This window comes from Bufo gargarizans, unplaced genomic scaffold (genome assembly GCF_014858855.1).
Source record: "Bufo gargarizans isolate SCDJY-AF-19 unplaced genomic scaffold, ASM1485885v1 original_scaffold_2216_pilon, whole genome shotgun sequence".
NCBI classification, from domain to species: Eukaryota; Metazoa; Chordata; class Amphibia; order Anura; family Bufonidae; genus Bufo; species Bufo gargarizans.
This window is the reverse complement of record NW_025334694.1, coordinates 2448-30090: the sequence shown is the minus strand read 5'-3', so window position 1 is coordinate 30090 and position 27643 is coordinate 2448. Positions and strand designations below refer to the sequence as shown.

At 54.9% G+C, this 27643-nt stretch overlaps 2 protein-coding genes across 4 annotated transcripts; one reads left to right on the top strand and one right to left on the bottom strand.

Moving 5' to 3' along the window:
- The first annotated feature begins 498 nt into the window (after window positions 1-498).
- Window positions 499-20155, top strand: CIPC (CLOCK interacting pacemaker). Of its 3 annotated transcripts, none has more exons than XM_044274999.1 (4): window positions 499-776; window positions 3505-3643; window positions 13337-13488; window positions 18772-20155. In XM_044274999.1, exons 2-4 carry the CDS (start codon window positions 3520-3522, stop codon window positions 19489-19491), a joined length of 996 nt encoding a protein of 331 aa, XP_044130934.1. In that variant the 5' UTR covers window positions 499-776; window positions 3505-3519; the 3' UTR covers window positions 19492-20155. The 3 variants fall into 3 exon arrangements, with proteins under 3 accessions (XP_044130934.1, XP_044130933.1, XP_044130932.1); XM_044274998.1 differs by having other exon boundaries at window positions 500-757; XM_044274997.1 differs by having other exon boundaries at window positions 500-785.
- A 212-nt stretch (window positions 20156-20367) lies between these two features.
- Window positions 20368-24502, bottom strand: LOC122924080. Its single transcript, XM_044275000.1, has 3 exons — window positions 24425-24502; window positions 22285-22490; window positions 20368-21508 (listed from the first exon to the last, which is right to left on the bottom strand). Exons 1-3 carry the CDS (start codon window positions 24500-24502, stop codon window positions 20944-20946), a joined length of 849 nt encoding a protein of 282 aa, XP_044130935.1. The 3' UTR covers window positions 20368-20943.
- Window positions 24503-27643: the final 3141 nt, after the last annotated feature.

The following is a 27643-nucleotide window of genomic DNA, read 5'->3' as shown; positions in this document are numbered from 1 at the left end:
CCTAATGACCGCCTGCAGGGGCGCAGCGCCACCTTCACCCGATGACCGCCTGCAGGGGCGCAGCGCCACCTTCACCCGATGACCGCCTGCAGGGGCGCAGCGCCACCTTCACCTAATGACCGCCTGCAGGGGCGCAGCGCCACCTTCACCCGATGACCGCCTGCAGGGGCGCAGCGCCACCTTCACCTGAGGAAGACACTTCGGACAGGTACACAGGCCCCGCCGCGTCTGACTCGTTTCTCGGGGTCTTCTTTCCCCCCGACTTCCTCAGACGACCTCCAGGGCGATAATCTGCCCCAGGTGGATAAACGCCCTGTTGTGGGTCAGCAGATCTCTACCGAGGAAGCCGGCGGGCCCGAAGTGTCACTATATGCAAATGAGCCTCTGGGAGCAACGGGGGCGTCACTGTTACACCTGGAGGCTCCGCCCCCCGCACTGTGATTGACGGGACCAGGACCCGCAGAGCAGCCATTACATTACTAGCATTCTTCCCAGCAATGCGGACACAGAGGTATGACCCGTTACCTCCAGCCTCCTACAGCCTACTCGGTAACATGGAGGCTGCCCGCCCGGTACAGCACCGTTAATGCTCACTCACTCGGAGAACCGACGAGGTACCAACATGGCGGACAGAGCAGGACGCCGGGGGAGGCGGAGCTGCACGCAGTGGTGACGTCATCGCGGCGGACGCCGTCTCCTGCCGGTTGTCATGGTGACAGAATGTCGGCAGTGAGGCCTGATCTGCGCTGGAGCTTAGGTGTGGAGTAGCCGCGGGCGTATGTACGGTACATGGCGGGAAGCCAGCGCTGGGCGGGGGCGTGATAGGAGTGTGTACAGAGGGCGATACAAGGGGTTCATGGGCTGTGTGTGGCGGGAGGTGTGATAGTCTGTGTGTGACGGGAGGTGGAATAGTCTGTGTGTGACGGGAGGTGGAATAGTCTGTGTGTGACGGGAGGTGTAATAGTCTGTGTGTGACGGGAGGTGTGATAGTCTGTGTGTGGCGGGAGGTGGAATAGTCTGTGTGTGACGGGAGGTGTAATAGTCTGTGTGTGGCGGGAGGTGGAATAGTCTGTGTGTGGCGGGAGGTGGAATAGTCTGTGTGTGGCGGGAGGTGGAATAGTCTGTGTGTGACGGGAGGAGTAATAGTCTGTGTGTGGCGGGAGGTGTAATAGTCTGTGTGTGACGGGAGGTGGAATGGTCTGTGTGTGGCGGGAGGTGGAATAGTCTGTGTGTGACGGGAGGTGTGATAGTCTGTGTGTGGCGGGAGGTGGAATAGTCTGTGTGTGGCGGGAGGTGGAATAGTCTGTGTGTGGCGGGAGGTGGAATAGTCTGTGTGTGACGGGAGGAGTAATAGTCTGTGTGTGGCGGGAGGTGTAATAGTCTGTGTGTGACGGGAGGTGGAATAGTCTGTGTGTGACGGGAGGTGGAATAGTCTGTGTGTGACGGGAGGTGGAATAGTCTGTGTGTGACGGGAGGTGGAATAGTCTGTGTGTGACGGGAGGTGTAATAGTCTGTGTGTGACGGGAGGTGTGATAGTCTGTGTGTGGCGGGAGGTGGAATAGTCTGTGTGTGACGGGAGGTGTAATAGTCTGTGTGTGGCGGGAGGTGGAATAGTCTGTGTGTGGCGGGAGGTGGAATAGTCTGTGTGTGACGGGAGGTGTAATAGTCTGTGTGTGGCGGGAGGTGTAATAGTCTGTGTGTGACGGGAGGTGGAATGGTCTGTGTGTGGCGGGAGGTGGAATAGTCTGTGTGTGACGGGAGGTGTGATAGTCTGTGTGTGGCGGGAGGTGGAATAGTCTGTGTGTGGCGGGAGGTGGAATAGTCTGTGTGTGGCGGGAGGTGGAATAGTCTGTGTGTGACGGGAGGAGTAATAGTCTGTGTGTGGCGGGAGGTGTAATAGTCTGTGTGTGACGGGAGGTGGAATGGTCTGTGTGTGACGGGAGGTGGAATAGTCTGTGTGTGACGGGAGGTGGAATAGTCTGTGTGTGACGGGAGGTGGAATAGTCTGTGTGTGACGGGAGGTGGAATAGTCTGTGTGTGACGGGAGGTGTGATAGTCTGTGTGTGGCGGGAGGTGGAATGGTCTGCGTGTGGCGGGAGGTGGAATGGTCTGCGTGTGGCGGGAGGTGGAATAGTCTGTGTGTGACGGGAGGAGTAATAGTCTGTGTGTGACGGGAGGTGGAATGGTCTGTGTGTGACGGGAGGTGGAATAGTCTGTGTGTGACGGGAGGTGGAATAGTCTGTGTGTGACGGGAGGTGGAATAGTCTGTGTGTGACGGGAGGAGTAATAGTCTGTGTGTGACGGGAGGTGGAATAGTCTGTGTGTGACGGGAGGTGTGATAGTCTGTGTGTGGCGGGAGGTGGAATGGTCTGCGTGTGGCGGGAGGTGGAATGGTCTGCGTGTGGCGGGAGGTGGAATAGTCTGTGTGTGACGGGAGGAGTAATAGTCTGTGTGTGACGGGAGTTGGATAGTCTGTGTGTGACGGGAGGTGTGATAGTCTGGTGTGGTGGCGGGAGGTGGAATAGTCTGCGTGTGGCGGGAGGTGGAATAGTCCTGCGTGTGCGGGAGGGTGGAATGGTCTGCGTGTGACGGGAGGTGGAATGGTCTGTGTGTGACGGGAGGTGGAATGGTCTGTGTGTGGCGGGAGGTGGAATGGTCTGTGTGTGGCGGGAGGTGGAATGGTCTGGTGTGGCGGGAGGTGGAATGGTCTGCGTGTGGCGGGAGGTGGAATGGTCTGCGTGTGGCGGGAGGTGGAATGGTCTGCGTGTGGCGGGAGGTGGAATGGTCTGCGTGTGGCGGAGGTGGAATGGTCTGCGTGTGGCGGGAGGTGGAATGGTCTGCGTGTGGCGGGAGGTGGAATGGTCTGCGTGTGGCGGGAGGTGGAATGGGTCCTGCGTGTGGCGGGAGGTGGAATGGTCTGGCGTGTGGCGGGAGGTGGAATGGTCTGCGTGTGGCGGGAGGTGGAATGGTCTGCGTGTGGCGGGAGGTGGAATGGTCTGCGTGTGGCGGGAGGTGGAAGGGTCTGCGTGTGGGGGAGTGGAATGGTCTGCGTGTGGCGGGAGGTGGAATGGTCTGCGTGTGGCGGGAGGTGGAATGGTCTGCGTGTGGCGGGAGGTGGAATGGTCTGCGTGTGGCGGGAGGTGGAATGGTCTGCGTGTGGCGGGAGGTGGAATGGTCTGCGTGTGGCGGGAGGTGGAATGGTCTGCGTGTGGCGGGAGGTGGAATGGTCTGCGTGTGGCGGGAGGTGGAATGGTCTGCGTGTGGCGGGAGGTGGAATGGTCTGCGTGTGGCGGAATGGTCTGCGTGTGGCGGGAGGTGGAATGGTCTGCGTGTGGCGGGAGTTGGAATGGTCTGCGTGTGGCGGGAGGTGGAATGGTCTGCGTGTGGCGTGCTCTTGAAGCAGTGGTTTTTGTGGGTTTTCGGCCCTTGGTATTGGGGGGATGCTTCGCCCCTCTCGGCGGTATAGCGGCAGCCCATAGAAAGTTTTTTTCTTGTCTCCCCAAGGGTCAGTCTTAAGACATGGAGAAACTGCAGCCAGGTCAAGAAAAGCATCCGCCAAGGTCATGTCATGTGACCGCGCAAAAGAAAAGGCCCAGAAACCCCGCCGCGGCTCCGGAGTCTGACAAGGATTCAGGATTCTCAGGTGCCAGAGGGCCACCGCTATGTGTGGGGTCATATAGTGTATGTGGGACCCCCTATGTGTGAGGTCATATACAGTATGTGGGACCCCCTATGTGTGAGGTCATATAGTGTATGTGGGACCCCGTATGTGTGAGGTCATATACAGTATGTGGGACCCCCTATGTGTGAGGTCATATACAGTATGCGGGACCCCCTATGTGTGAGGTCATATACAGTATGTGGGACCCCCTATGTGTGAGGTCATATAGTGTATGTGGGACCCTGTATGTGTGAGGTCATATACAGTATGCGGGACCCCCTATGTGTGAGGTCATATACAGTATGTGGGACCCCCTATGTGTGAGGTCATATAGTGTATGTGGGACCCCGTATGTGTGAGGTCATATACAGTATGTGGGACCCCCTATGTGTGAGGTCATATACAGTATGCGGGACCCCCTATGTGTGAGGTCATATACAGTATGCGGGACCCCCTATGTGTGAGGTCATATACAGTATGTGGGACCCCCTATGTGTGAGGTCATATAGTGTATGTGGGACCCTGTATGTGTGAGGTCATATACAGTATGTGGGACCCCCTATGTGTGAGGTCATATACAGTATGTGGGACCCCCTATGTGTGAGGTCATATAGTGTATGTGGGACCCCGTATGTGTGAGGTCATATACAGTATGTGGGACCCCCTATGTGTGAGGTCATATACAGTATGAGGGACCCCCTATGTGTGAGGTCATATACAGTATGTGGGACCCCCTATGTGTGAGGTCATATAGAGTATGTGGGACCCCCTGTGTGTGAGGTCATATACAGTATGTGGGACCCCCTATGTGTGAGGTCATATACAGTATGTGGGACCCCCTATGTGTGAGGTCATATAGTGTATGTGGGACCCCCTATGTGTGGGGTCATATACAGTATGTGGGACCCCCTATGTGTGAGGTCATATAGTGTATGTGGGACCCCGTATGTGTGAGGTCATATACAGTATGTGGGACCCCCTATGTGTGGTGTCATATACAGTATGTGGGACCCCCTATGTGTGAGGTCATATACAGTATGTGGGACCCCCTATGTGTGAGGTCATATACAGTATGTGGGACCCCCTATGTGTGAGGTCATATACAGTATGTGGGACCCCCTATGTGTGAGGTCATATACAGTATGTGGGACCCCTATGTGTGAGGTCATATACAGTATGTGGGACCCCCTATGTGTGAGGTCATATACAGTATGTGGGACCCCCTATGTGTGAGGTCATATACAGTATGTGGGACCCCCTATGTGTGGTGTCATATAGAGTATGTGGGACCCCCTATGTGTGAGGTCATATAGGTATGTGGGACCCCCTATGTGTGAGGTCATATACAGTATGTGGGACCCCCTATGTGTGAGGTCATATACAGTATGCGGGACCCCCTGTGTGTGAGGTCATATACAGTATGTGGGACCCCCTATGTGTGAGGTCATATAGTGTATGTGGGACCCCCCTATGTGTGAGGTCATATACAGTATGTGGGACCCCCTATGTGTGAGGTCATATACAGTATGTGGGACCCCTATGTGTGAGGTCATATACAGTATGTGGGACCCCTATGTTTGAGGTCATATACAGTATGTGGGACCCCCTATGTGTGAGGTCATATAGTGTATGTGGGACCCCCTATGTGTGAGGTCATATAGTGTATGTGGGACCCCCTATGTGTGAGGTCATATACAGTATGTGGGACCCCCTATGTGTGAGGTCATATACAGTATGTGGGACTCCCTATGTGTGAGGTCATATAGTGTATGTGGGACCCCCTGTGTGTGAGGTCATATACAGTATGTGGGACCCCCTATGTGTGAGGTCATATAGTGTATGCGGGACCCCCTATGTGTGAGGTCATATACAGTATGCGGGACCCCCTATGTGTGAGGTCATATACTGTATGCGGGACCCCCTATGTGTGGGGTCATATACAGTATGTGGGACCCCCTATGTGTGAGGTCATATACAGTATGTGGGACCCCCTATGTGTGAGGTCATATAGAGTGTGTGGGACCCCCTATGTGTGGGGTCATATACAGTATGTGGGACCCCCTATGTGTGAGGTCATATACAGTATGTGGGACCCCCTATGTGTGGGGTCATATACAGTATGTGGGACCCCCTATGTGTGAGGTCATATACAGTATGTGGGACCCCCTGTGTGTGGGGTCATATACAGTATGTGGGACCCCCTGTGTGTGAGGTCATATACAGTATGTGGGACCCCCTGTGTGTGAGGTCATATACAGTATGTGGGACCCCCTGTGTGTGGGTCATATACAGTATGTGGGACCCCCTGTGTGTGAGGTCATATACAGTATGTGGGACCCCCTATGTGTGAGGTCATATACAGTATGTGGGACCCCCTGTGTGTGAGGTCATATACAGTATGTGGGACCCCCTATGTGTGAGGTCATATAGAGTGTGTGGGACCCCCTATGTGTGGGGTCATATACAGTATGTGGGACCCCCTATGTGTGAGGTCATATACAGTATGTGGGACCCCCTATGTGTGGGGTCATATACAGTATGTGGGACCCCCTATGTGTGAGGTCATATACAGTATGTGGGACCCCCTATGTGTGAGGTCATATACAGTATGTGGGACCCCCTATGTGTGAGGTCATATAGTGTATGTGGGACCCCCTATGTGTGAGGTCATATAGTGTATGTGGGACCCCCTATGTGTGAGGTCATATAGTGTATGTGGGACCCCCTATGTGTGAGGTCATATAGTGTATGTGGGACCCCCTATGTGTGAGGTCATATAGTGTATGTGGGACCCCCTATGTGTGAGGTCATATACAGTATGTGGGACCCCCTATGTGTGGGGTCATATACAGTATGTGGGACCCCCTATGTGTGAGGTCATATACAGTATGCGGGACCCCCTATGTGTGAGGTCATATACAGTATGTGGGACCCCCCTATGTGTGAGGTCATATACAGTATGTGGGACCCCCCCTATGTGTGAGGTCATATACAGTATGTGGGACCCCCCTATGTGTGAGGTCATATACAGTATGTGGGACCCCCTATGTGTGAGGTCATATAGTGTATGTGGGACCCCCTATGTGTGAGGTCATATAGTGTATGTGGGACCCCCTATGTGTGAGGTCATATACAGTATGTGGGACCCCCCTATGTGTGAGGTCATATACAGTATGTGGGACCCCCTATGTGTGAGGTCATATAGTGTATGTGGGACCCCCTATGTGTGAGGTCATATAGTGTATGTGGGACCCCCTATGTGTGAGGTCATATACAGTATGTGGGACCCCCTATGTGTGAGGTCATATACAGTATGTGGGACCCCCTATGTGTGAGGTCATATACAGTATGTGGGACCCCCTATGTGTGAGGTCATATACAGTATGTGGGACCCCCTATGTGTGAGGTCATATAGTGTATGTGGGACCCCCTATGTGTGAGGTCATATAGTGTATGTGGGACCCCCTATGTGTGAGGTCATATAGTGTATGTGGGACCCCCTATGTGTGAGGTCATATAGTGTATGTGGGACCCCTATGTGTGAGGTCATATAGTGTATGTGGGACCCCCTATGTGTGAGGTCATATAGTGTATGTGGGACCCCCTATGTGTGAGGTCATATACAGTATGTGGGACCCCCTATGTGTGGGGTCATATACAGTATGTGGGACCCCCTATGTGTGAGGTCATATACAGTATGCGGGACCCCCTATGTGTGAGGTCATATACAGTATGTGGGACCCCCCTATGTGTGAGGTCATATACAGTATGTGGGACCCCCCTATGTGTGAGGTCATATACAGTATGTGGGACCCCCCTATGTGTGAGGTCATATACGTATGTGGGACCCCCTATGTGTGAGGTCATATAGTGTATGTGGGACCCCCTATGTGTGAGGTCATATAGTGTATGTGGGACCCCCTATGTGTGAGGTCATATAGTGTATGTGGGACCCCCTATGTGTGAGGTCATATACAGTATGTGGGACCCCCTATGTGTGAGGTCATATACAGTATGTGGGACCCCCTATGTGTGAGGTCATATACAGTATGTGGGACCCCCTATGTGTGAGGTCATATACAGTATGTGGGACCCCCTATGTGTGAGGTCATATACAGTATGTGGGACCCCCTATGTGTGAGGTCATATAGTGTATGCGGGACCCCCTATGTGTGAGGTCATATAGTGTATGCGGGACCCCCTATGTGTGAGGTCATATACTGTATGCGGGACCCCCTATGTGTGAGGTCATATACAGTATGCGGGACCCCCTATGTGTGAGGTCATATACAGTATGTGGGACCCCCTATGTGTGAGGTCATATAGTGTATGTGGGACCCCCTATGTGTGAGGTCATATACAGTATGTGGGACCCCCTATGTGTGAGGTCATATAGTGTATGTGGGACCCCCTATGTGTGAGGTCATATACAGTATGTGGGACCCCCTATGTGTGAGGTCATATACAGTATGTGGGACCCCCTATGTGTGAGGTCATATAGTGTATGTGGGACCCCCTATGTGTGAGGTCATATACAGTATGTGGGACCCCCTATGTGTGAGGTCATATACAGTATGTGGGACCCCCTATGTGTGAGGTCATATAGAGTATGTGGGACCCCCTATGTGTGAGGTCATATAGAGTATGTGGGACCCCCTATGTGTGAGGTCATATAGTGTATGTGGGACCCCCTATGTGTGAGGTCATATACAGTATGTGGGACCCCCTATGTGTGAGGTCATATACAGTATGTGTGAGGTCATATACAGTATGTGGGACCCCCTATGTGTGAGGTCATATACAGTATGTGGGACCCCCTATGTGTGAGGTCATATACAGTATGTGGGACCCCCTGTGTGTGAGGTCATATACAGTATGTGGGACCCCCTGTGTGTGAGGTCATATACAGTATGTGGGACCCCCTGTGTGTGAGGTCATATACAGTATGTGGGACCCCCTGTGTGTGAGGTCATATACAGTATGTGGGACCCCCTGTGTGTGAGGTCATATACAGTATGTGGGACCCCCTGTGTGTGAGGTCATATACAGTATGTGGGACCCCCTGTGTGTGAGGTCATATACAGTATGTGGGACCCCCTATGTGTGAGGTCATATACAGTATGTGGGACCCCCTATGTGTGAGGTCATATACAGTATGTGGGACCCCCTATGTGTGAGGTCATATACAGTATGTGGGACCCCCTATGTGTGAGGTCATATACAGTATGTGGGACCCCGTATGTGTGAGGTCATTTACAGTATGTGGGACCCCGTATGTGTGAGGTCATATACAGTATGTGGGACCCCCTATGTGTGAGGTCATATAGTGTATGTGGGACCCCCTATGTGTGAGGTCATATAGTGTATGTGGGACCCCCTATGTGTGAGGTCATATACAGTATGTGGGACCCCCTATGTGTGGGGTCATATACAGTATGTGGGACCCCCTATGTGTGGGGTCATATACAGTATGTGGGACCCCCTATGTGTGGGGTCATATACAGTATGTGGGACCCCCTATGTGTGAGGTCATATACAGTATGTGGGACCCCCTATGTGTGAGGTCATATACAGTATGTGGGACCCCCTATGTGTGAGGTCATATACAGTATGTGGGACCCCCTATGTGTGAGGTCATATACAGTATGTGGGACCCCCTATGTGTGAGGTCATATACAGTATGTGGGACCCCCTATGTGTGAGGTCATATACAGTATGTGGGACCCCCTATGTGTGAGGTCATATAGTGTATGCGGGACCCCCTATGTGTGGGGTCATATAGTGTATGCGGGACCCCCTATGTGTGGGGTCATATACAGTATGCGGGACCCCCTATGTGTGGGGTCATATACAGTATGCGGGACCCCCTATGTGTGGGGTCATATACAGTATGCGGGACCCCCTATGTGTGGGGTCATATACAGTATGTGGGACCCCCTATGTGTGAGGTCATATAGTGTATGTGGGACCCCCTATGTGTGAGGTCATATACAGTATGTGGGACCCCGTATGTGTGAGGTCATATAGTGTATGTGGGACCCCCTATGTGTGAGGTCATATACAGAATGTGGGACCCCCTATGTGTGAGGTCATATAGAGTGTGTGGGACCCCCTATGTGTGAGGTCATATACAGTATGTGGGACCCCCTATGTGTGAGGTCATATACAGTATGTGGGACCCCCTATGTGTGAGGTCATATAGTGTATGTGGGACCCCCTGTGTGTGAGGTCATATAGTATATGTGGGACTCGCTCTTGTTACGTTTTTCCTGCCGACCCCCCCCCCCCACACAGTGGGAATGAGCTGCTCCTTTTTCAAGGTTTTTTGCCACAAATTAGGAGTTTTTGAGCCTTAGAAAATGGCGGGGGTTTAGTGGGAGGGGCTGAACCTTTGGCGGTCCGTCAGCTTTACTACGACTAAGGCTACTTTCACACTAGCGTTCGGCTGTCCGCTCGTGAGCTCCGTTTGAAGGGGCTCACGAGCGGACCCGAACGCCTCCGTCCAGCCCTGATGCAGTCTGAATGGAGCGGATCCGCTCAGACTGCATCAGTCTGGCGGCGTTCAGCCTCCGCTCCGCTCGCCTCTGCACGGACAGGCGGACAGCTGAGCGCTGCTTGCAGCGTTCGGGTGTCCGCCTGGCCGTGCGGAGGCGTGCGGATCCGTCCAGACTTACAATGTAAGTCAATGGGAACGGATCTGCTTGAAGATGTCACCATATGGCTCAATCTTCAAGCGGATCCGTCCCCCGTTGACTTTGCGTTGGGAGTCTGAACGGATCCGCTCAGGCTGCTTTCGCACTTAGAAATTTTTCTAAGTTATTAATGCAGACGGATCCGTACTGAACGGAGCCTCCGTCTGCATTAATATGATCGGATCCGTTCAGAACGGATCCGATCAAGCGCAAGTGTGAAAGTAGCCTTAAGGGCTCTTTCACACCTGCGTTATTGTCTTTCGGCATAGAGTTCCGTCGTCGGGGCTCTTTCACACCTGCGTTATTGTCTTTCGGCATAGAGTTCCGTCGTCGGGGCTCTTTCACACCTGCGTTTTTGTCTTTCGGCATAGAGTTCCGTCGTCGGGGCTCTTTCACACCTGCGTTATTGTCTTTCGGCATAGAGTTCCGTCGTCGGGGCTCTTTCACACCTGCGTTATTGTCTTTCGGCATAGAGTTCCGTCGTCGGGGCTCTTTCACACCTGCGTTATTGTCTTTCGGCATAGAGTTCCGTCGTCGGGGCTCTTTCACACCTGCGTTATTGTCTTCCGGCATAGAGTTCCGTCGTCGGGGCTCTTTCACACCTGCGTTATTGTCTTTCGGCATAGAGTTCCGTCGTCGGGGCTCTTTCACACCTGCGTTATTGTCTTCCGGCATAGAGTTCCGTCGTCGGGGCTCTTTCACACCTGCGTTATTGTCTTTCGGCATAGAGTTCCGTCGTTGGGGCTCTTTCACACCTGCGTTATTGTCTTTCGGCACAGAGTTCCGTCGTCGGGGCTCTTTCACACCTGCGTTGTTCTGTTCCGGCATAGAGTTCCGTCGTCGGGGCTCTTTCACACCTGCGTTATTGTCTTCCGGCATAGAGTTCCGTCGTCGGGGCTCTTTCACACCTGCGTTATTGTCTTCCGGCATAGAGTTCCGTCGTCGGGGCTCTTTCACACCTGCGTTATTGTCTTCCGGCATAGAGTTCCGTCGTCGGGGCTCTTTCACACCTGCGTTATTGTCTTTCGGCATAGAGTTCCGTCGTCGGGGCTCTTTCACACCTGCGTTGTTCTGTTCCGGCATAGAGTTCCGTCGTCGGGGCTCTTTCACACCTGCGTTATTGTCTTTCGGCATAGAGTTCCGTCGTCGGGCTCTTTCACACCTGCGTTGTTCTGTTCCGGCATAGAGTTCCGTCGTCGGGGCTCTTTCACACCTGCGTTATTGTCTTTCGGCATAGAGTTCCGTCGTCGGGGCTCTTTCACACCTGCGTTATTGTCTTCCGGCATAGAGTTCCGTCGTCGGGGCTCTTTCACACCTGCGTTATTGTCTTCCGGCATAGAGTTCCGTCGTCGGGGCTCTTTCACACCTGCGTTATTGTCTTTCGGCATAGAGTTCCGTCGTCGGGGCTCTTTCACACCTGCGTTATTGTCTTTCGGCATAGAGTTCCGTCGTCGGGGCTCTTTCACACCTGCGTTATTGTCTTTCGGCATAGAGTTCCGTCGTCGGGGCTCTTTCACACCTGCGTTATTGTCTTCCGGCATAGAGTTCCGTCGTCGGGGCTCTTTCACACCTGCGTTATTGTCTTTCGGCATAGAGTTCCGTCGTCGGGGCTCTTTCACACCTGCGTTATTGTCTTTCGGCATAGAGTTCCGTCGTCGGGGCTCTTTCACACCTGCGTTATTGTCTTCCGGCATAGAGTTCCGTCGTCGGGGCTCTTTCACACCTGCGTTATTGTCTTCCGGCATAGAGTTCCGTCGTCGGGGCTCTTTCACACCTGCGTTATTGTCTTTCGGCATAGAGTTCCGTCGTCGGGGCTCTTTCACACCTGCGTTATTGTCTTTCGGCATAGAGTTCCGTCGTCGGGGCTCTTTCACACCTGCGTTATTGTCTTCCGGCATAGAGTTCCGTCGTCGGGGCTCTTTCACACCTGCGTTATTGTCTTCCGGCATAGAGTTCCGTCGTCGGGGCTCTTTCACACCTGCGTTGTTCTGTTCCGGCATAGAGTTCCGTCGTCGGGGCTCTTTCACACCTGCGTTATTGTCTTCCGGCATAGAGTTCCGTCGTCGGGGCTCTTTCACACCTGCGTTATTGTCTTTCGGCATAGAGTTCCGTCGTCGGGGCTCTTTCACACCTGCGTTATTGTCTTCCGGCATAGAGTTCCGTCGTCGGGGCTCTTTCACACCTGCGTTATTGTCTTTCGGCATAGAGTTCCGTCGTCGGGGCTCTTTCACACCTGCGTTGTTCTGTTCCGGCATAGAGTTCCGTCGTCGGGGCTCTATGCCGGAAGAATCCTGATCAGTTTTATCCTAATGCATTCTGAATGGAGTGAAATCCGTTCAGGATGCATCAGGATGTCTTCAGTTCCGGAATGGAACGTTTTTTCGCCGGAGAAAATACCGCAGCATGCTGCGCTTTTTGCTCCGGCCAAAAATCCTAAACACTTGCCGCAAGGCCGGATCCGGAATAATAGCCCACTGGAAGGCATTGATCCGGATCCGGCCTTAAGCTAAACGTCGTTTTGGCGCTTTTTGTGAATGGTTACCATGGCTGCCGGGACGCTAAAGTCCTGGCAGCCATGGTAAAGTGTAGTGGGGAGCAGGGGAGCAGTATACTTACCGTCCGCGCGGCTCCCGGGGCGCTCCAGAGTGACGTCAGGGCGCCCCACACACATGGATGACGTGCCATGCGATCACGTCGTCATCATCAGGCACTTCTGCCTCCTAATAAATACCGGCGCCTCTCACTCCAGCGCGGGGGATCAAGACTGGCGGCCGGTATGGGAGCGGCGGGCCTGGGAACTCTCCGCCAGACGCCTCCTGTATTTTATTACTTGGCGTTTTCTGGAAGAAAGGGTTGTCCCTGTTCTGACCGCCAGTGCGGCCACAGGAAGGGCCCTGCACACAGCCGGGGGGGGGCTCGGCTAATGGTGGCGGGGGGACCGTGGCAGCCGCCTGTCTCTCACCTTCTGTTCTTTATTCTGCAGATGTTGCTTCTGACGGCCTGAGCTCCGTGGAGCAGACGGACAGCGAGGAATGCCCCCCGCCATCTGACTGGAGCACTGCCGAGAACCCGGCGAGGGGTCCTTCGTCTCACCCTCCCCCGCTGCTTGTCCTGAAGAATTTGTTAGTCGATCAGGTAGGGCAGCTTTTACCTGTGCTCGCCCCTGACGCGGACGGGACCCCATTACAAAACAGAAACTTAGCAAAAAGATAAGAACAAAAAGCGACTTTCTTTTCAGAACAATTACTAATTTTCATCAGTTTTTGGCCACATCTTTTCCGTCTTTCTGTCGGTGGAGCCGTTCCTGAGCGTGTTTTGGGGGGCGGTATAGCGGGTCTGCCACTGTACAACCACCGTCATACCAAAGATGTGTAGCTTTATGTCTCATGTACTTCCCACAAAATTAGTACATCTCATCCCAAAAATAATGTCCTCGCAGTAAAAGAGCCAAAAGTGTCTGATTCAGGGGAGCCTCACGTGGCTCTGTCTGTGCACCTCTCCCTGGAGCCATTCTGGGGCGCGCTGCATTAGGAGGAGGAACCGGGAGAACGATTTTGCTAATTTTTGTTTCTTTTTTTAAGTTGTTCACCCGACTGTATAAATAAGGTTATCTTTATTATATGGGTGGTGATGTATGCGGTCACGCCATATACGTGTGTGCATGGTGATATGAGTGCCAGTAATAGAGCGGCAGAGGTCGCTGGTGACGGTCCTCCTGTCTCTGTAGTGCTGGGGGGGGGTTGTCTGATGACGGTCCTCTTGTCTCTGTAGTGCTGGAGGGGGGGTTGTCCGAGGACGGTCCTCCTGTCTCTGTAGTGCTGGGGGGGGGGGGTTGTCTGATGACGGTCCTCTTGTCTCTGTAGTGCTGGGGGGGGGGGGGGGGGGGGGTTGTCCGAGGACGGTCCTCCTGTCTCTGTAGTGCTGGGGGGGGGGTTGTCTGATGACGGTCCTCTTGTCTCTGTAGTGCTGGGGGGGGGGGGGGGGGGGGGGGGGTTGTCCGAGGACGGTCCTCCTGTCTCTGTAGTGCTGGGGGGGGGGGGGGGTTGTCTGATGACGGTCCTCTTGTCTCTGTAGTGCTGGAGGGGGGGGGGGTTGTCTGATGACGGTCCTCTTGTCTCTGTAGTGCTGGAGGGGGGGGGGGGGTTGTCAGAGGACGGTCCTCCTGTCTCTGTAGTGCTGGAGGGGGGGTTGTCCGAGGACGGTCCTCCTGTCTCTGTAGTGCTGGAGGGGGGGTTGTCCGAGGACGGTCCTCCTGTCTCTGTAGTGCTGGAGGGGGGGTTGTCCGAGGACGGTCCTCCTGTCTCTGTAGTGCTGGAGGGGGGGTTGTCCGAGGACGGTCCTCCTGTCTCTGTAGTGCTGGAGGGAGAGTTGGGGGGGTTGTCTGATGACGGTCCTCCTGTCTCTGTAGTACTGGGGGTTGTCTGATGACTGTCCTCCTGTCTCTGTAGTATTGGGGGATGTCTGATGACGGTCCTCCTGTCTCTGTAGTACTGGGGGTTGTCTGATGACTGTCCTCCTGTCTCTGTAGTATTGGGGGATGTCTGATGACTGTCCTCCTGTCTCTGTAGTATTGGGGGATGTCTGATGACTGTCCTCCTGTCTCTGTAGTATTGGGGGATGTCTGATGACTGTCCTCCTGTCTCTGTAGTATTGGGGGATGTCTGATGACGGTCCTCCTGTCTCTGTAGTACTGGGGGTTGTCTGATGACTGTCCTCCTGTCTCTGTAGTATTGGGGGATGTCTGATGACGGTCCTCCTGTCTCTGTAGTACTGGGGGTTGTCTGATGACTGTCCTCCTGTCTCTGTAGTATTGGGGGATGTCTGATGACGGTCCTCCTGTCTCTGTAGTGCTGGGGGGTGTCTGATGACGGTTCTGTCTCTGGTGGTCCTCCGCCTCCTCTAATGTCTGTACTGCAGTGTATGTGGGGGTCCTGGTCCCTGCGCAGTCTGTCTTGGTGTGTGTGGGATCCTGGTCCTTGCGCGGTCTGTCTCGGTGTGTGTGGGGTCCTGTTCCTTGCGCGGTCTGTCTTGGTGTGTGTGGGGTCCTGGTCCCTGCGCGGTCTGTCTCGGTGTATGTGGGGTCCTGGTCCCTGCGCGGTCTGTCTCGGTGTGTGTGGGGTCCTGGTCCTTGCGCGGTCTGTCTCGGTGTGTGTGGGGTCCTGGTCCTTGCGCGGTCTGTCTCGGTGTATGTGGGGTCCTGGTCCCTGCGCGGTCTGTCTCGGTGTGTGTGGGGTCCTGGTCCCTGCGCGGTCTGTCTCGGTGTGTGTGGGGTCCTGGTCCTTGCGCGGTCTGTCTCGGTGTGTGTGGGGTCCTGGTCCTTGCGTGGTCTGTCTCAGTGTGTGTGGGGTCCTGGTCCTTGCGCGGTCTGTCTCGGTGTGTGTGGGGTCCTGGTCCTTGTGCGGTCTGTCTCGGTGTGTGTGTGTGGGGTCCTGGTCCTTGCGCGGTCTGTCTTGGTGTGTGTGTGTGTGGGGTCCTGGTCCCTGCGCGGTCTGTCTCGGTGTGTGTGGGGTCCTGGTCCCTGCGCGGTCTGTCTCGGTGTGTGTGTGGGGTCCTGGTCCCTGCGCGGTCTGTCTCGGTGTGTGTGGGGTCCTGGTCCTTGCGCGGTCTGTCTCGGTGTGTGTGTGGGGTCCTGGTCCCTGCGCGGTCTGTCTCGGTGTGTGTGGGGTCCTGGTCCTTGCGCGGTCTGTCTCGGTGTGTGTGTGTGTGGGGTCCTGGTCCCTGCGCGGTCTGTCTCGGTGTGTGTGTGTGTGTGGGGTCCTGGTCCCTGCGCGGTCTGTCTCGGTGTGTGTGTGGGGTCCTGGTCCCTGCGCGGTCTGTCTCGGTGTGTGTGTGTGGGGGGGTCCTGGTCCCTGCGCGGTCTGTCTCGGTGTGTGTGTGTGGGGGGGTCCTGGTCCCTGCGCGGTCTGTCTCGGTGTGTGTGTGGGGTCCTGGTCCTTGCGCGGTCTGTCTCGGTGTGTGTGTGGGGTCCTGGTCCCTGCGCGGTCTGTCTCGGTGTGTGTGGGGGTCCTGGTCCCTGCGCGGTCTGTCTCGGTGTGTGTGGGGTCCTGGTCCTTGCGCGGTCTGTCTCGGTGTGTGTGGGGGTCCTGGTCCCTGCGCGGTCTGTCTCGGTGTGTGTGGGGTCCTGGTCCTTGCGCGGTCTGTCTCGGTGTGTGTGTGGGGTCCTGGTCCCTGCGCGGTCTGTCTCGGTGTGTGTGGGGGTCCTGGTCCCTGCGCGGTCTGTCTCGGTGTGTGTGGGGTCCTGGTCCCTGCGTGGTCTGTCTCGGTGTGTGTGTGGGGGTCCTGGTCCCTGCGCGGTCTGTCTCGGTGTGTGTGGGGGTCCTGGTCCCTGCGCGGTCTGTCTCGTGTGTGTGTGTGGGGGGGTCCTGGTCCCTGCGCGGTCTGTCTCGGTGTGTGGGGGGGTCCTGGTCCCTGCGCGGTCTGTCTCGGTGTGTGTGTGTGGGGGTCCTGGTCCCTGCGCGGTCTGTCTCGGTGTGTGTGGGGTCCTGGTCCTTGCGCGGTCTGTCTCGGTGTGTGTGTGGGGTCCTGGTCCTTGCGCGGTCTGTCTCGGTGTGTGTGTGGGGTCCTGGTCCTTGCGCGGTCTGTCTCGGTGTGTGTGTGGGGTCCTGGTCCCTGCGCGGTTTGTCTCGGTGTGTGTGGGGTCCTGGTCCTTGCGCGGTCTGTCTCGGTGTGTGTGTGGGGTCCTGGTCCCTGCGCGGTCTGTCTCGGTGTGTGTGGGGGTCCTGGTCCCTGCGCGGTCTGTCTCGGTGTGTGTGTGGGGTCCTGGTCCCTGCGCGGTCTGTCTCGGTGTGTGTGGGGGTCCTGGTCCCTGCGCGGTCTGTCTCGGTGTGTGTGTGGGGTCCTGGTCCCTGCGCGGTCTGTCTCGGTGTGTGTGTGGGGGTCCTGGTCCCTGCGCGGTCTGTCTCGGTGTGTGTGTGTGGGGTCCTGGTCCCTGCGCGGTCTGTCTCGGTGTGTGTGTGGGGTCCTGGTCCCTGCGCGGTCTGTCTCGGTGTGTGTGTGGGGGTCCTGGTCCCTGCGCGGTCTGTCTCGGTGTGTGTGTGTGGGGGTCCTGGTCCCTGCGCGGTCTGTCTCGGTGTGTGTGGGGTCCTGTTCCTTGCGCGGTCTGTCTCGGTGTGTGTGTGGGGTCCTGGTCCCTGCGCGGTCTGTCTCGGTGTGTGTGGGGGTCCTGGTCCCTGCGCGGTCTGTCTCGGTGTGTGTGGGGGTCCTGGTCCCTGCGCGGTGTGTGTGTGTGGGGGGGTCCTGGTCCCTGCGCGGTCTGTCTCGGTGTGTGTGTGTGGGGGTCCTGGTCCCTGCGCGGTCTGTCTCGGTGTGTGTGTGTGGGGGTCCTGGTCCCTGCGCGGTCTGTCTCGGTGTGTGTGGGGTCCTGGTCCTTGCGCGGTCTGTCTCGGTGTGTGTGTGGGGTCCTGGTCCTTGCGCGGTCTGTCTCGGTGTGTGTGTGGGGTCCTGGTCCTTGCGCGGTCTGTCTCGGTGTGTGTGTGGGGTCCTGGTCCCTGCGCGGTCTGTCTCGGTGTGTGTGGGGTCCTGGTCCCTGCGCGGTCTGTCTCGGTGTGTGTGGGGGTCCTGGTCCCTGCGCGGTCTGTCTCGGTGTGTGTGTGTGGGGTCCTGGTCCCTGCGCGGTCTGTCTCGGTGTGTGTGGGGTCCTGGTCCCTGCGCGGTCTTTCTCGGTGTGTGTGTGGGGTCCTGGTCCCTGCGCGGTCTGTCTCGGTGTGTGTGTGTGGGGTCCTGGTCCCTGCGCGGTCTGTCTCGGTGTGTGTGTGTGGGGTCCTGGTCCCTGCGCGGTCTGTCTCGGTGTGTGTGTGTGGGGTCCTGGTCCCTGCGCGGTCTGTCTCGGTGTGTGTGTGGGGTCCTGGTCCCTGCGCGGTCTGTCTCGGTGTGTGTGTGGGGTCCTGGTCCCTGCGCGGTTTGTCTCGGTGTGTGTGGGGTCCTGGTCCCTGCGCGGTCTGTCTCGGTGTGTGTGTGGGGTCCTGGTCCCTGCGCGGTCTGTCTCGGTGTGTGTGTGTGGGGTCCTGGTCCCTGCGCGGTCTGTCTCGGTGTGTGTGTGTGGGGTCCTGGTCCCTGCGCGGTCTGTCTCGGTGTGTGTGTGGGGTCCTGGTCCCTGCGCGGTCTGTCTCGGTGTGTGTGTGTGGGGTCCTGGTCCCTGCGCGGTCTGTCTCGGTGTGTGTGTGGGGTCCTGGTCCCTGCGCGGTCTGTCTCGGTGTGTGTGTGGGGTCCTGGTCCCTGCGCGGTCTGTCTCGGTGTGTGTGGGGTCCTGGTCCTGCGCGGTCTGTCTCGGTGTGTGTGGGGGTCCTGGTCCCTGCGCGGTCTGTCTCGGTGTGTGTGGGGTCCTGGTCCCTGCGCGGTCTGTCTCGGTGTGTGTGGGGGTCCTGGTCCCTGCGCGGTCTGTGGACATCACCTTTAATCGTTTCCTTTGCTTTCTTCCAGGGGTCTGCGCCCGACCCACACGTCCAGTCCTGGGCTGTCCAGCCTTCCTTCCAGATGCTCCCAACTTCTTCACAAATCCTTCTTTTCCCCCAATCACTTTCCACTGCAAAGACTCCGTCTGTCCGCAAGAAGTCCCCCAAGTACTGGCCCATCTTAAACTCTTACACCAAGATTGCTCCACATCCGTCTCAGCTGTCCTCCACTTTCACCCGTCCCAGTGCAAACAAGAGGGGGGCCGCCCTAGCCCACCACAGCCCGGCAAAGAGGCCACCTGCTGGGTCACAGTGCGTGACGGCCAAAGCAGTCGTCCCCGAAACCAGTGTCCATAAGGCTGCAGTGCCCGGGGACGATGGGTCCTGTTGTCAGCTTGGTCTGACCACACCAAAAGATACAAGTGCCAGTTGTGCCACGTTAGGCAGAGCCCGGGCAGCATCCTCTCCCTCTTACAATGAAGACCGGGCGCTGCCTGCCTGGCAGAACAAGACCCGCCGATTCCAGAACACCCTGGATATCCTACGCCGCTCTGGACTGTTGACCATTGCCATGAAAACTAAAGAACTGGCGCGAGCGAACCAGGCCACGCAGGGGCAGCTAGAGAGACTGCAGGAGCAGGTGGGCCTGTACACCAAGGCTGTCTGCAGCAGTGACCCAGACGACTGGCAGCTGCTACAGGACTCGCTGGCGGGAAGCCATGTGCCGCTGAAAGACGTCGCCATGTGACGCTGAATCGGGCTTCGTTCGTTGCTCCGGAGTCCTGGATGGCATGTGGATTACTATGGCTGCCGTGTTGGCGCTCCCCCCCTTACACACCGTTCTGTAGTTCAGGATGTCTACACAGGGAGAACATACAAACTCCATGCAGATGTCCCTGATTCAAAGCCAGACCCCCAGCGCTGACCACCATGCTGCCCCTCCTGTCACATCAGGTATCACTTGCCATATGGTCGCCTGATTATGGCCCCCTCCACCCCGAGCGCTGCTCCTGTACTGAACTGCAGGTGGATGGGCTGTTTCTTGCAGGATTGCCCTCATCACTGTATGGACGGGCCCCCAGTTGGCTCAGTTACTCCCCGCAGTGGTAGTTCAGTAGGAACTTTAAGGAGTCGTTAGTGGTCGGAGGGTTAGGACTGATTACAGCAAACGTAATGGCAGGGGGCTAATGCATTGCCATCGCAGCCAAGGGTCTAAGGCCCCAGGGTATAACGGTAAAGGTCCGCCCCCAGACCTCCGCTGACCATGTGCACTGGAGGTCGGGTCTTTAAATATGGCGCCTTAGCAGCCAGGACCCCCGTCAGCAGATCCGTGTGCGCTCGGCAGCTGGAGGCATCTGTATTGGTCCATGTTCATATGTGGCCGCATTGCTGGGAAGAATGATGTTTTAATATATGCAAATGAGCCTCTAGGAGCAACTGGGGCGTTGCCATTACACCTAAAGCCTCTGCTCTCTCTGCACTGTGATTGCCCGGTCCAGGCAGTGTAAATGTGATCACGTCTGGCCCTGACTTCTAAAGTCAAAGTGCAGAGGGCGGAGCCTCTAGGTGTAATGACAACGCCCCTGTTGCTCCTAGAGGCTCATTTCCATATATTGAAGCCACATATTTCTCAGCAATGCAGACACGTGAACATGGACCAACACGGACGCCTCCAGCTGCCGAGCGCACATGTAGCAGGTCACCTGGCGTCAGAGGGACAGATCTACTGACAGGGCCCTTTAAGACAGAAGACATTGGGGGCAAAGTCCCTGATTGGCGATAACCCCTCAGATGCCTTGGTCAGTTACGTCCACAGCTTCAGCCGCGGTCAGCACCGCCAGCCTGTGACGGGATCGGAGGAGCCGGGAGACCTTCTCTGTGTAGTTTCCTTGCACCGTGCGGCAGAGGTAGAGATCATTAATACTCCGTGTTCTGCACACGGACAGCGAATGTGCTGGAGCAGCAGGGTAAGGGTGTGCTCCGTGCGTGTCTGCTGCCAGCACCGCCAGCCTGTGACTGGATCGGAGGAGACGGGATACTCCGTGTTCTGCACACGGACAGTGAATGTGCTGGAGCAGCAGGGTAAGGGTGTGCTCCGTGCGTGTCTGCTGCCAGCACCGCCAGCCTGTGACGGGATCGGAGGCGCCGGGAGGCCTTCTCTGTGTAGTTTCCTTGCACCGTGCGGCAGAGGTAGAGATCATTAATACTCCGTGTTCTGCACACAGACAGCGAATGTGCTGGAGCAGCAGGGTAAGGGTGTGCTCCGTGCGTGTCTGCGGTCAGCACCGCCAGCCTGTGACGGGATCGGAGGAGCCGTGCGGCAGAGGTAGAGATCATTAATACTCCGTGTTCTGCACACGGACAGCGAATGTGCTGGAGCAGCAGGGTAAGGGTGTGCTCCGTGCGTGTCTGCTGCCAGCACCGCCAGCCTGTGACGGGATCGGAGGAGCCGGGAGACCTTCTCTGTGTAGTTTCCTTGCACCGTGCGGCAGAGGTAGAGATCATTAATACTCCGTGTTCTGCACACGGACAGCGAATGTGCTGGAGCAGCAGGGTAAGGGTGTGCTCCGTGCGTGTCTGCTGCCAGCACCGCCAGCCTGTGACGGGATCGGAGGCGCCGGGAGGCCTTCTCTGTGTAGTTTCCTTGCACCGTGCGGCAGAGGTAGAGATCATTAATACTCCGTGTTCTGCACACAGACAGCGAATGTGCTGGAGCAGCAGGGTAAGGGTGTGCTCCGTGCGTGTCTGCTGCCAGCACCGCCAGCCTGTGACGGGATCGGAGGAGCCGTGCGGCAGAGGTAGAGATCATTAATACTCCGTGTTCTGCACACAGACAGCGAATGTGCTGGAGCAGCAGGGTAAGGGTGTGCTCCGTGCGTGTCTGCTGCCAGCACCGCCATCCTGTGACGGGATCGGAGGCGCCGGGAGGCCTTCTCTGTGTAGTTTCCTTGCACCGTGCGGCAGAGGTAGAGATCATTAATACTCCGTGTTCTGCACACAGACAGCGAATGTGCTGGAGCAGCAGGGTAAGGGTGTGCTCCGTGCGTGTCTGCTGCCAGCACCGCCAGCCTGTGACGGGATCGGAGGAGCCGGGAGACCGTCTCTGTCTAGTTTCCTTGCACCGTGCGGCAGAGGTAGAGATCATTAATACTCCGTGTTCTGCACACGGACAGCGAATGTGCTGGAGCAGCAGGGTAAGGGTGTGCTCCGTGCGTGTCTGCTGCCAGCACCGCCAGCCTGTGACGGGATCGGAGGAGCCGGGAGGCCTTCTCTGTGTAGTTTCCTTGCACCGTGCGGCAGAGGTAGAGATCATTAATACTCCGTGTTCTGCACACAGACAGCGAATGTGCTGGAGCAGCAGGGTAAGGGTGTGCTCCGTGCGTGTCTGCGGTCAGCACCGCCAGCCTGTGACGGGATCGGAGGAGCCGTGCGGCAGAGGTAGAGATCATTAATACTCCGTGTTCTGCACACGGACAGCGAATGTGCTGGAGCAGCAGGGTAAGGGTGTGCTCCGTGCGTGTCTGCTGCCAGCACCGCCAGCCTGTGACGGGATCGGAGGCGCCGGGAGGCCTTCTCTGTGTAGTTTCCTTGCACCGTGCGGCAGAGGTAGAGATCATTAATACTCCGTGTTCTGCACACGGACAGCGAATGTGCTGGAGCAGCAGGGTAAGGGTGTGCTCCGTGCGTGTCTGCTGCCAGCACCGGCAGCCTGTGACGGGATCGGAGGAGCCGGGAGACCGTCTCTGTCTAGTTTCCTTGCACCGTGCGGCAGAGGTAGAGATCATTAATACTCCGTGTTCTGCACACGGACAGCGAATGTGCTGGAGCAGCAGGGTAAGGGTGTGCTCCGTGCGTGTCTGCTGCCAGCACCGCCAGCCTGTGACGGGATCGGAGGAGCCGGGAGACCGTCTCTGTCTAGTTTCCTTGCACCGTGCGGCAGAGGTAGAGATCATTAATACTCCGTGTCCTCCACACGGACAGCGAATGTGCTGGAGCAGCAGGGTAAGGGTGTGCTCCGTGCGTGTCTGCTGCCAGCACCGCCAGCCTGTGACGGGATCGGAGGAGCCGGGAGACCGTCTCTGTCTAGTTTCCTTGCACCGTGCGGCAGAGGTAGAGATCATTAATACTCCGTGTCCTCCACACGGACAGCGAATGTGCTGGAGCAGCAGGGTAAGGGTGTGCTCCGTGCGTGTCTGCTGCCAGCACCGGCCGCCTTTGGAAGTGACGGAGCTGCAGGGACCTGAGTCACCGCTGCCGCCGAGCTTTGCTCCAGTTTACATGTCATGATCTACAAGATAATGGTGTGTGGCAGATCTGCACTAATCGGGTGTGACGGGCAGCAGCCGCCCAGTCACCCGGCCCCAGCTCCGCATGAATTATTCAGGCCGTTCCAGGATACAAGTGCTGGCAGCCTGTGCCAGGGTGAGACCCAGAGCCTCCGGGAGGACTAGGAATATAGTAATGCGGGGTGGCCCATGCTGCGAGGGTTACATCATGAGATGCACCATGACCTACCTATACCTAATGTTCAATGTGAAGAATAAAATAAAACGTATACTCACATATGCCTCACCTGTGCTATAGATCTACACAACTGTACAGCCTATGACCGGGAGATGGGTGCCGCAACTGTGGTGTCAGCGTATGACCGGGAGATGGGTGCCGCAACTGTGATGTCAGTGTATGACCGGGAGATGGGTGTGCCGCAACTGTGATGTCAGCGTATGACCGGGAGATGGGTGTGCTGCTCCTGTGATGTCAGCGTATGACTGGGAGATGGGTGTGCTGCAACTGTGATGTCAGCGTATGACCGGGAGATGGGTGTGCCGCAACTGTGATGTCAGCGTATGACCGGGAGCTGGGTGTGCTGCTCCTGTGATGTCAGCGTATGACCGGGAGATGGGTGCCGCAACTGTGGTGTCAGCGTATGACCGGGAGATGGGTGCCGAAACTGTGATGTCAGCGTATGACCGGGAGATGGGTGTGCTGCAACTGTGATGTCAGTGTATGACCGGAAGATGGGTGTGCCGCAACTGTGCTGTCAGCGTATGACCGGGAGATGGGTGTGCCGCAACTGTGATGTCAGCGTATGACCGGGAGATGGGTGCTGCTCCTGTGATGTCAGTGTATGACCGGGAGATGGGTGCCGCAACTGTGTTGTCAGCGTATGACCGGGAGATGGGTGCTGCTCCTGTGATGTCAGTGTATGACCGGGAGATGGGTGCCGTAACTGTGATGTCAGTGTATGACCAGGAGATGGGGGGCTGCTCCTGTGATGTCAGTGTGTGACCAGGAGATGGGGGGCTGCTCCAGTGATGTCAGTGTGTGACCAGGAGATGGGGGGCTGCTCCAGTGATGTCAGTGTGTGACCAGGAGATGGGGGGCTGCTCCTGTGATGTCAGTGTGTGACCAGGAGATGGGGGGCTGCTCCAGTGATGTCAGTGTGTGACCAGGAGATGGGGGGCTGCTCCAGTGATGTCAGTGTGTGACCAGGAGATGGGGGGCTGCTCCTGTGATGTCAGTGTGTGACCAGGACACGGGGGCTGCTCCTGTGATGTCAGTGTGTGACCAGGACACGGGGGCTGCTCCTTACTGTTGAGCCTTGTTTTCTGACTATGGTGGTCATCCGCAGGAGGTGTTGACGAGATTGAGGTGGCTAACCTCTGCTATCATTATGTTACCTCCGGTGCTCCATGGTGGTTTGCTCGGCACAGAGGCAGCGGCCGATCACAACACGCTCCACACTCGCTGTACTTCATATGTGGTCTTTATTGCATCTTATAAATAACACAGAGCATTACGGAGCCGGAGGACGAGGCTACCACTGGTGGGACACGTGTGGTTATTGGTGGACAACACCATGGATTCATCCTTATCATACATTCTACCAAAGCTGATTTCCTGTTTTTCACCTGAATGCGGTGTGTAGTGGCGGCAGAGCTCCGGACTGGATCCTGACCATTCAGTGGGTCCCGCGCATCATCTCTGCGTTCAGGAGGAATCGAAGCTGGTTCCATATTATGCGATTTTCTCAGAACCTGGAAGGGAATGGAACTTTGTCGGGCATATTTATATCTGCACATTAAGGTCTGACAATATTAGAACCAAAATGGAGATTCACATTACCTTTAAGAGGCCAAACTCTCTGTTGGAATAAGCCAGAGAAGATCATGATGGTCACTGGCATATAATGTATATTGTTTTAAAAGTTATTGCCAACAGATGTGGTATCTTAAGAGAATGTAATGGGTCTCACATAAACTGTCTCAACTACCGGGGTCAAGAGAGGTTATTGCTTAAAAACACTGGTTTCTCTAAACATATCAGTCTGAGGAACGATGGGTGTTTCATGGCTAAACCATGATCTGATAAGAGACGTCCATAAAACACATCTGGTGTGGAATGGGTATCTTTTCGTATATATATATATATATATATATTCCTGTGTGCATTTATTTAGCGTTTGAACTTGTTAATGATTCGTATATACTATGCAATATTAATGTATTATAACCAAACATTATTCATGTATCTTTTTGTATTGTATCTCATTGAGGGGATATAGCAAGTTGTTGTTTTCTTCTCTTAAGAAGGGTCTATTCAGAGGAGCCGATGGTATTTCAAACATCATTACTCAAATAGCTGTGACAATTAGGTGTATACAAACCAGGGCAAAAGCTAGAAGTTTATGGTTCTCTTATCTGACCATAAATAAGATGGTCTGTTAACTGTCAAAATGGATCCATGATGTCTGGGAAAGTGATCCTAAAGTGTCAGAAAGAATCCCTCCTAATTGATTTAAGTTGGGAGAGACCAAAGGTTAAGAGGTGTAATAAAGCTGGATATATATGTTAATTCTTAAAATTGCTATACGATACAACAGTGCCATCAAGTGGTAGATGGGCAGAAGGAATGCCAATTAAATGACATCATCCCCATGATTACCATACGTAACACCCACCTTATCTAATTGGAAATCCCTAATCCAAGAGGGGATGGGCATAGATAAGGATGAGGATATCTGATCCAGTTTTTGGGAGAGAAGGGAGATCACTTGAAAAATCACTTGAGACAAAGAGGACTTGAGCCAAACATCACTTGGAACTTCTTCAGGGAGAACACTTGGGAATTCATTCATCAGCATCACTTCACACGTCAGGAACGTACCACAGGACGGGATAGATCTGAATCTTGGAAAGCTGGGTCCCTTCTAAAAGCTCTTTATCCCAAAGCAAGGGGTAATGTATAACCTATTTTACTTGCAGTAATTATAAATCGCTCCAATTGGCATACAGTTGAGACCCCATTATTAGTGGGTCAATAGTGTTAAAACAATAATTTTATGGGAAATTTTAATGACCGTGCACATCATTAGAATTCCTGTAATATTGCTATCAGAGTGGCATCTCTGATCGGATTTTATTATCCGTAGTTAGGCCAACGGGCGTATTTATAAGGTGTCTCTTACTGCCATATTCTCTGATTGAGCATAAGGGATTTTCCACAGATTCATTTCTATCGTTTTTTGTTGTTGTTGCATTATAATATTTTGATTACCAGTATATTAATCGGTAATAATTTGATAAAAGGAAAAAGTAGTATTGTATTGTACTTAAGTCAGCCTGTAAACGGTGGAGCACCATCTTGTGGTCAATTTTGATATTATCTTTGTATTCACTTGTATGCCATTTGTACTGCTTGTATTTATAATAAATTATATTTTGTATAATTACTTGCACCCTGTTTCATTAGCTGCACAAATTAACTTTAGATCTCATCAATAAAAGAACTGGTGTTTATATGTCCGCCAATTACATTTTCCATTTTTATTTTTTTATTTTTCATAAAAAATATGAAATCATAATTTTTATAATTTCATATCTTATATGAAATAAATACCCGACAACTTATTCTAAGGACGTAGCAGCAGATCGGAGTCTTAAGACACAGAAAGGAGTAGCCCTGTCTCCCCGGATCAGAGCTGTCCTGTGGACATGTGTGCGCGGCGGTGAATGGAGTGACACCAGGACATCAAGAAGAAACCATCTGAACAGGTCAACAAGAAAGAGGATGGCTGTTCTTAAGTCCTGCAGGTGGATCTAAAGTGAGGGAATCTACAAAAAAGAAAAGACGTTGGTGGTCCTTCATGTGGGTCTGTCGGGGCATCACTGGACAAGATCCCCAGGAAAGGGCAGAGGGTGGATGCCAAAGTACAAGTTCAACCAGTGTGATGGGGAAATATCCCGCTGGAGACCCAGATGAGTGCAGATGCCCACCCCCCAATACAGAGTCATAATGGGATATAGGAAACTGGCAGTATGTAGATGGTGGAGGTCGTGTGGCGAGTGCACCCCCCCCCCCCCCCCCCCCCCCCCCCTATACTGCTGGCATCCAGGCTAACTACTCATTAAAGGGCCTCACTGTTATATACACAGAATTGTAGATAGAGGGGCTCAGAGACCCCCACCATTATCCAGACAGCAGCTACAAGGAGCTTCTCTGGCAGAAGAGTCATATTCACAGTGGCAGGCCATTGAATTCAATGGGCACCTGGAGGGTAAATGAGTCCATGATGCTGATTCTTCCAGAGATTCCAGCAGATTACTCCAGAGCCCAGGAGTGGAGCGACCTATGACCAGCTTATCAGGAGACCCCTGTAACAGCCTGTCCGAAGTGGGGACCTCCTAGAGTTACAGAGCGCTGGGCAGGCCTTCATCAGGCTGAGGACTGCGTTTAGCCACCTGCACAGGATCTCTGTCCACTGGGAGGTCGAATCTGCCTGATGTAGGTAACACGTCCTACTGATGGGACGTCCTCTGAAGGATAGCACTTGGCTATTTATAAGATATCAATGGAATAGTGAGTCCTTTTTTTCATGGTTGAGCCGCTGGTTGGAACAA

What these genes read in the sequence shown, in the direction of transcription:
- CIPC (XM_044274999.1), top strand. Translation starts at nt 3,520, where the DNA reads ATGGAGAAACTGCAGCCAGGTCAAGAAAAGCATCCGCCAAGGTCATGT. An exon ending in CAAGGATTCAGGATTCTCAG is followed by an intron (nt 3,644 to 13,336) that starts GTGCCAGAGGGC and finishes TTTATTCTGCAG; the next exon opens with ATGTTGCTTCTGACGGCCTG. An exon ending in AGAATTTGTTAGTCGATCAG is followed by an intron (nt 13,489 to 18,771) that starts GTAGGGCAGCTT and finishes GCTTTCTTCCAG; the next exon opens with GGGTCTGCGCCCGACCCACA.
- LOC122924080 (XM_044275000.1), bottom strand. Translation starts at nt 24,502, where the DNA reads ATGAAGTACAGCGAGTGTGGAGCGTGTTGTGATCGGCCGCTGCCTCTG. An exon ending in ACCACCATGGAGCACCGGAG is followed by an intron (nt 22,491 to 24,424) that starts GTAACATAATGA and finishes CAAGGAAACTAG; the next exon opens with ACAGAGACGGTCTCCCGGCT. An exon ending in CGCCTCCGATCCCGTCACAG is followed by an intron (nt 21,509 to 22,284) that starts GCTGGCGGTGCT and finishes ATCCCGTCACAG; the next exon opens with GCTGGCGGTGCTGGCAGCAG.